General features: G+C 43.8%; 1 protein-coding gene and 1 long non-coding RNA gene across 5 annotated transcripts in view; one reads left to right on the forward strand and one right to left on the reverse strand.

Annotated features, from left to right (window-relative positions):
* The window catches only part of LOC135091259 (uncharacterized), a 185,719-nt gene that overhangs the window by 49,841 nt on the left and 128,378 nt on the right, over positions 1-7,500 (forward strand). The window lies entirely within an intron of this gene.
* Positions 1-7,500, reverse strand: part of LOC135091212 (mucin-2-like) — a 73,309-nt gene that overhangs the window by 7,934 nt on the left and 57,875 nt on the right. For 2 of the 3 annotated variants that reach the window (XM_063988667.1, XM_063988659.1), the window contains exon 3: positions 2,208-2,868. In XM_063988667.1, the coding sequence (XP_063844737.1) occupies positions 2,208-2,286 (79 nt within the window). In that variant the 5' untranslated portion in view covers positions 2,287-2,868. Of the gene's footprint in view, positions 1-2,207; positions 2,869-7,343; positions 7,431-7,500 lie in introns of those variants that run through there. The other variant, XM_063988674.1, reaches the window with a different exon arrangement.

The following is a 7,500-nucleotide window of genomic DNA, read 5'->3' on the forward strand; positions in this document are numbered from 1 at the left end:
CTCTCTCTCTCTCTCTCTCATTGTCATTCAGATCCTTCACTGTGGATGACACGGGCGGGACGTCTGATAACCAGGTAAATCATTAATCTTGTATAATTTCCCCATTGTTTATTCACGTGACCCGCAATCGTGACCTGTATAGCGCAAGTCTCTTTAAACGAAGTGATTTGTGTGTGCATGAATGTATCTGAAATTAAAGGTGGCAGAACTGCTCCAATTTTTGCGTTAGAGGAGTCTTCGTCTTTACTATCCTGCATTTTATTCTTTCACCTTCTTTCACTATTTTTCTGCTATGTTTCTCTTCTCTGCTAACATCCAGGGCGCTATAGAGAAGATTCTTTGCATGGAGACACAGAAAAGAGCAGAGAGATTACTTTTTTTTGTCTTTTTCCATACTGCAGAACTATTTAATAGACTGTAGCACATCAAAAACAGGCTCTAAAAAGTTGTAAGCGGTTATGGAGAAAGTTTTGTCACTGTATCTAATCGCAGACAGTCACAGAAGCACCAATAATTTTGTTGTTTGCTCTTCTTTTGTTTGCCTTTGTGTGTCTTCCTCTTTTCTGCTCACTCTGCACTACACGTTATCTTCCTTTTGTCATCCCCCGTTGGCTTCTTCCCCTCCACACGCCTCTCGACCTAAACCGAGCCGCCTCACCTCCCAGTCACCTCCACTTCTTTCCCGCGCAGTTGGGACCGTGTGACTCGCAGCCAGCACTCTCACTACCACGACCATTTTCCGCCCTGCGATCCCCCGTGTTTTTAGCGTGTAAAGCTTCCCGCCTACTCCCGCCTCGAGCCAGTTTCCTCAGAGAGTCCTGTAGCGTGACGAAAAAAAAAAAAAGAAGAAAGAAAAACTGCGAAAACTCACACCACATTACAAGGGAAGGGAAGAGAGGGAAGAGTTAGGCAAGGCGGCAGGCAGGCAGGCAGGCAGGCAGGCAGACAGGCCATTCAATTTGCTCTCTATGGAAAAGAAAAAAGAAAAAAAGAAAGAGACAGATGAGGTAACTTAAAGTAAATTGCACTTTCCATTTGCGGCTCTGAAATGGTTCGCTGGCAACCGAGTTCAGTAAGGGCGTGGAGATTAAGGGGGGGAGAGGGCCAGGCTGGAAAGCATTGGCTCGGAATAATGTTTACTGGCGCTGGCCTAAATATCAGGGTGGGCGCAGCTTGTTTACTGAGTGAGCAGGTGTACACACAGGCCGGGCGAGGGTTTATCTACCACCAGCGGCTACTACTTATTCCCAGTCCGTTTGCCTGGGCGTTGGTTATCTATTGGCCCGTGTTCTGAAACGTTTTGCGCTCTCGTCACCACTGTTTTCCAAGGCCACGGAGATGCTTTGCCGAGTTCTCAAGTCTGTTTATCACGTTGAATATGTATAAATATTCTTAATCTGTAACCAGAACTATTAAAACACACTTAAAAACGCATGTAATTTCAATTAGAGGCTTTTGAAGGTGGTGAAGTTGCTGACAAAAGTGCTTCAGAATATGGTGCCTAATATTACATGGGAAGAGTTCGGCGTTGTCTTCTAGAGAACCTTGGAACCCTTGACGCCCACGGAAAGAACCTACTAGGGAGCTAAAGACTTGCTGGAAATGGTGCTGAAAAAAATGTACATATAGATGAGTCTCTCAGTGCAAGGAAATTAGAAGAAGAAAAGGAAAAGAGGACACGGAAGGATAGCAAAAAGAATTGGGACAAAAAAGCAATCTGCGGAGAAAAAATAAATGAGAAACATGGAGAGAGAGAGAGAGAGAGAGAGAGAGAGAGAGAGAGAGAGAGAGAGAGAGAGAGAGAGACCACTATACCACGAAATAAAGGAGTAGAACTGACCGCCAACTGTAAAGAAAAAGACGGCGGTACTTTAAATGGTAAAAATAGAAATTCGTAAGACACCCAGGAATCTACAACTGAAGAAAACGGAAAGAGAGAGAAAAAAAAAAGAAAAAAACCAAGGAAGTATCTACAACTGAAGAAAACTGGAGAAGAAAAGAAAAAAGAGGAATATACAACCAAAGAAAACGGATGAAGAAAAAAAGAAAAAAGAATATACAGCTGAAGAAAGCAGATAGAAAAAAATCTGGACCTGCAACAAAAGAAAACGGGAAAAAGAAGCATCTACAATTAGAGAAAACGGGTGAGGCAGAGAAAAAATAAATAAAAAAAAAAATATAAGATAAAGAAAACGAGGAATTCTTACCAGCCCGAAGTGGAAGCAGCAACAGAAGTAGCCGCAACAGCAGAAGGGCGGCCCCCGGGAGCAGCGGCTTGGGGGCCATGGTGATGCAGTGAGGAGTGAGAGAGAGAGAGAGAGAGAGAGAGAGAGAGAGAGAGAGAGAGAGAGAGAGAGAGAGGGTGGGGGGACTGTGGGGGCAGGGGGAATGAGGCTTAAAGTGAAGGAAAATTGTTCAGTCACTTGAAGATAAAGGATGGGGATACTTGAGAGGAGGCATGGCCCGGGGTGGTGGTGGTAGTGGTGGTGGTGGTGGTGGTGGTAAAGGTAATGGTGTAGTGAGCTGTGTAATAGTGGCTGTGGTGGTGGTGGTGGTTTTTATTCACGTAACAGCTTCCTAATTGTGGTTGAAGTGCCCGAAGGTTGTGGTCGTGACTGAAATAATATTGTGGTGATGGTGTTGTGGTTGTAGTGGTGGTGATTTGCGTGTGTTTGGGTGGATGTGTGAGTGGTGATTGCTTGTGCTTGTGTGGAGTAATTGGTGAGTGTAGAAAGGAACAGTAGTAGTAGTAGTAGTAGTAGTAGTAGTAGTAGTAGTTGTAGTTGAACTGCAGTGGTGGTGGTGGTAGCGGTGGTGGTGGTGGTAGTGGTGGTGGTGGTGGTGGTGACTGTCAGGCCGTCCGTGCTTCTGAAAGGCAATGCGCATAACATTTTATTTTCAGTCTAAATAAAACACACACACACACACACACACACACACACACACACACACACACACACACACACACACACACACATACACACACACACACTTTATTAGGTTAGCATCATAAACTTTTCACCTACTAATCACTTTAGTTAATTAACCTAAATAGTTAATTTCATGTGTTGATGTAATTTTACCCAGATTTATGGAGTCATATCAGTTAACTTTCAATTAACTTCACATGTTAACGAACAGAAAAACGGTAACTTTATATTGTGTTTAGTGAGACTCGTCAACACTCGCCATGTTTTTATTTGTGGATTGAATACCAGGGAGAGAGAGAGAGAGAGAGAGAGAGAGAGAGAGAGAGAGAGAGAGAGAGAGAGAGAGAGAGAGAGAGAGAAAGAATGAAAAAAGAAAATTCACCAAAATATCTTTTTACTGAGTACACTAGGTAACGAAAGTATTCTTAAGATTTTTTTTTTTTTTTTTTTTTTTTTTATGTAGGAAGGATACTGGCCAAGGGCAACAAAAATCTAATAAAAAAAATGCCCACTGAAATGCCAGTCCCTAAAAGGGTCAAAGCAGTGGTCAAAAATTGGTGGATAAGTGTCTTGAAACCTCCCTCTTGAAGGAATTCAAGTCATAGGAAGGTGGAAATACAGAAGCAGGCAAGGAGTTCCAGAGTTTACCAGAGAAAGGGATGAATGATTGAGAATACTGGTTAACTCTTGCGTTAGAGAGGTGGACAGAATAGGAGTGAGAGAAAGAAGAAAGTCTTGTGCAGCGAGGCCGCGGAAGGAGGGGAGGCATGCAGTTAGCAAGATCAGAAGAGCAGTTAGCATGAAAATAGCGGTAGAAGACAGCAAGAGATGCAACATTGCGGCGGTGAGAGAGAGGCTGAAGACAGTCAGTTAGAGGAGAGGAGTTGATGAGACGAAAAGCTTTTGATTCCACCCTGTCTAGAACAGCAGTATGAGTGGAACCCCCCCAGACATGTGAAGCATACTCCATACATGGACGGATAAGGCCCTTGTACAGAGTTAGCAGCTGGGGGGTGAGAAAAACTGGCGGAGACGTCTCAGAACACCTAACTTCATAGAAGCCGTTTTAGCTAGAGATGAGATGTGAAGTTTCCAGTTCAGATTATAAGTAAAGGACAGACCGAGGATGTTCAGTGTAGAAGAGGGGGACAGTTGAGTGTCATTGAAGAAGAGGGGATAGTTGTCTGGAAGATTGTGTCGAGTTGATAGATGGAGGAATTGAGTTTTTGAGGCATTGAACAATACCAAGTTTGCTCTGCCCCAATCAGAAATTTTAGAAAGATCAGAAGTCAGGCGTTCTGTGGCTTCCCTGCGTGATATGTTTACCTCCTGAAGGGTTGGACGTCTATGAAAAGACGTGGAAAAGTGCAGGGTGGTATCATCAGCATAGGAGTGGATAGGACAAGAAGTTTGGTTTAGAAGATCATTAATGAATAATAAGAAGAGAGTGGGTGACAGGACAGAACCCTGAGGAACACCACAGTTAATAGATTTAGGAGAAGAACAGTGACCTTCTACCACAGCAGCAATAGAACGGTCAGAAAGGAAACTTGAGATGAAGTTACAGAGAGAAGGATAGAAACCGTAGGAGGGTAGTTTGGAAATCAAAGCTTTGTGCCAGACTCTATCAAAGGCTTTTGATATGTCCAAGGCAACAGCAAAAGTTTCACCAAAGTCTCTAAAAGAGGATGACCAAGACTCAGTAAGGAAAGCCAGAAGATCACCAGTAGAGCGTCCTTGACGGAACCCATACTGGCGATCAGATAGAAGGTTGTGAAGTGATAGATGTTTAAGAATCTTCCTGTTGAGGATAGATTCAAAAACTTTAGATAAGCAGGAAATTAAAGCAATAGGACGGTAGTTTGAGGGATTAGAGCGGTCACCCTTTTTAGGAACAGGTTGAATGTAGGCAAACTTCCAGCAAGAAGGAAAGGTAGATGTTGACAGACAGAGCTGAAAGAGTTTGACTAGGCAAGGTGCAAGCACGGAGGCACAGTTTCGGAGAACAATAGGAGGGACCCCATCAGGTCCATAAGCCTTCTGAGGGTTTAGGCCAGCGAGGGCATGGAAAACATCATTACGAAGAATTTTAATACGAGGCATGAAGTAGTCAGAGGGTGGAGGAGAGGGAGGAACAAGCCCAGAATCGTCCAAGGTAGAGTTTTTAGCAAAGGTTTGAGCAAAGAGTTCAGCTTTAGAAATAGATGTGATAGCAGTGGTGCCATCTGGTTGAAGTAGAGGAGGGAAAGAAGAAGAAGCAAAGTTATTGGAGATATTTTTGGCTAGATGCCAGAAATCACGAGGGGAGTTAGATCTTGAAAGGTTTTGACATTTTCTGTTAATGAAGGAGTTTTTGGCTAGATGAGTTTGTAACTGTATCCTTATCCATCTACTTGTATCTATCTATCTTTCTATGTATGTATGTATGTATATATCTACCTATCTATCTATCTACCTACCTATCTATCTATCTACCTTTTTTTTTATGTAGGAAGGGCACCGGCCAAGAACAGCAAAACTAAAAGAAAGAAAAAGAAAATAAAAGCGCCACTGAGGTACCGGATCCCAAAGAGAGTCAGAAGTGGTCATCAGAATTTAAAGGTGCTCGCTGTCTCTCTTTAAATCTTCAAAGTGGGACACGTGTTACCCGACGAATGAGTAGCATCGTTAACCTCGTCACCGTTATGCCAGTAAACCTTTCATCGCAGGACAGTCAAGATAAAACTCACTACTATCACGATATAAATTCTTGTTAATCTACTAAACAAATCTCGGTGTGCATTTTCGACTTCGCTTTTGTTTGAGGCGAGAGGCGTGGAGGGTTGCCACGCTAATCGTTAAACTGCGCAAAAATGTACATAAGAAGCTAGGTTTGTGTGTTTTCTTATATCTGTGTGTGAGAGAGAGAGAGAGAGAGAGAGAGAGAGAGAGAGAGAGAGAGAGAGAGAGAGAGAGAGAGATTAAATATAAGACTGATTTTTGTTTGTTTAGCGAGTTCATCTCCCTTCCGATCATTGCCCCATTACAGTGACGCTCGCCGGTACAAGCTCAAGCGGAGCAGCTTGCTAAACAGATCATGAAGCCTCGCCGAGAGTTCACGCCATTTTTTACACTACCACTGGATGAACGAAACTAATCAAACAAAGCACTGCACATTTAACAACCCTTTCAAATAATTGTTAATACTGCAACGCAAATTGACATAGCTGGTGGAAATTTAAATGTCTGAGCACCTGGCATCGTGTATTAGTGCCGTCAGAGCTGTTGATGTGTAACAAGGCGACGTGTGGAAAGAGGTGAAATTTATTGGTTCTGTTACTTGGGAAAGGTCACAGGGGGTGCTGGTGTTATCAAGGTATGCAAAAATGCCAACAGAAGGGTCAACTTTAGTACAATTTAACTTACTGATGAATATTTTCCCCATAACGAGAAGTTCATAGTACATTTTAAAGCTGCCCTCGACACCCCAGCGAACAGCCAAGACAAAAGCAACGCGGCCACGGATGTCACCCTCCTCGCTATCGCCGGCAGGAACCCGTCTCGCTCGCCCGTGTGTGTGAACAGAACGAGGCAGATGAAGCCTTGATAAGGCAGACTGACCAGACGCTGACAATAATGTACTCTCTGCCATGAGCCCACTGTGTATTGACTAAAATGACATTAGCAGTACTTTTCCTTGACATGCATCCTTAGTAATGTGTAAGGATTTAAAAAAAGGAGACATACAATCACTGAGACTACCGAGAGCTTAGTGTAATGAATTATATTGTTGAATCGCATGATGTGGTTTCACGAGGCGGGTCACGGCGACAGTTCAGACTATTTTTGGAGCAAGTGGTGGCGCGGAGAGGTCGAGGTTGCTTTGAACACACAATAATAATAATATAATGTCTAATATATTTTTTCAACATCACATGATTAAGTTTTGCGTGTGAACGCGGTTGGGTCAATTATGGTGGTGATATTGGTAGCGGTGGTGGCATATCCTGTGACCCGCGGCAGTGAGGAGCGTGGCCGTGCCGGGGGCAACGCTCGCAGCGGGGCAAGGTTCGTGCTAAACAGTCTTAATTTGTGTGAGTCAAATCAAGATAATAGGAGAAATGTGCAACCGAGAAAGAGACAAGGAATGGGTACTCATTTAATATTGACACCGCTGCCTTGGCCGAGGAGACGCGGTAAAAACAACAACGATGCATCCGTCCTGCCGCGTCTGTGGTATGGTAATGACAGTCAGATTTATTTTTATATATAATCAACGAGGCAAGGACGACCTTGTAGCGGCATCCTGTACAAGTCATGCCAGATTGCCCTACACAGCGGTGGTTTGGTGCCGGCAGTGGTTAGTCACGCAAACAAATTGTGTAATCATTGAAAGTGAAGCTCATATTGTCAGGACAGTTATGCGCCACTCACCGCGAATTACAGAGTTGTTGAGTCACCACAGGGCGGATGTCGTGCCTCGCATACGGGTGTGTCTTAGGTGCTTCCTGATGTCAAGTCCGCCATTAGATGAAACAAAAGGAATGATTCAACCAGGGCACAGACGAGCGATTAGTATGTGTGTGTGTGT

The sequence above is a fragment of the Scylla paramamosain genome, chromosome 3 (genome assembly GCF_035594125.1).
Source record: "Scylla paramamosain isolate STU-SP2022 chromosome 3, ASM3559412v1, whole genome shotgun sequence".
In the NCBI taxonomy this organism is placed as follows: domain Eukaryota; kingdom Metazoa; phylum Arthropoda; class Malacostraca; order Decapoda; family Portunidae; genus Scylla; species Scylla paramamosain.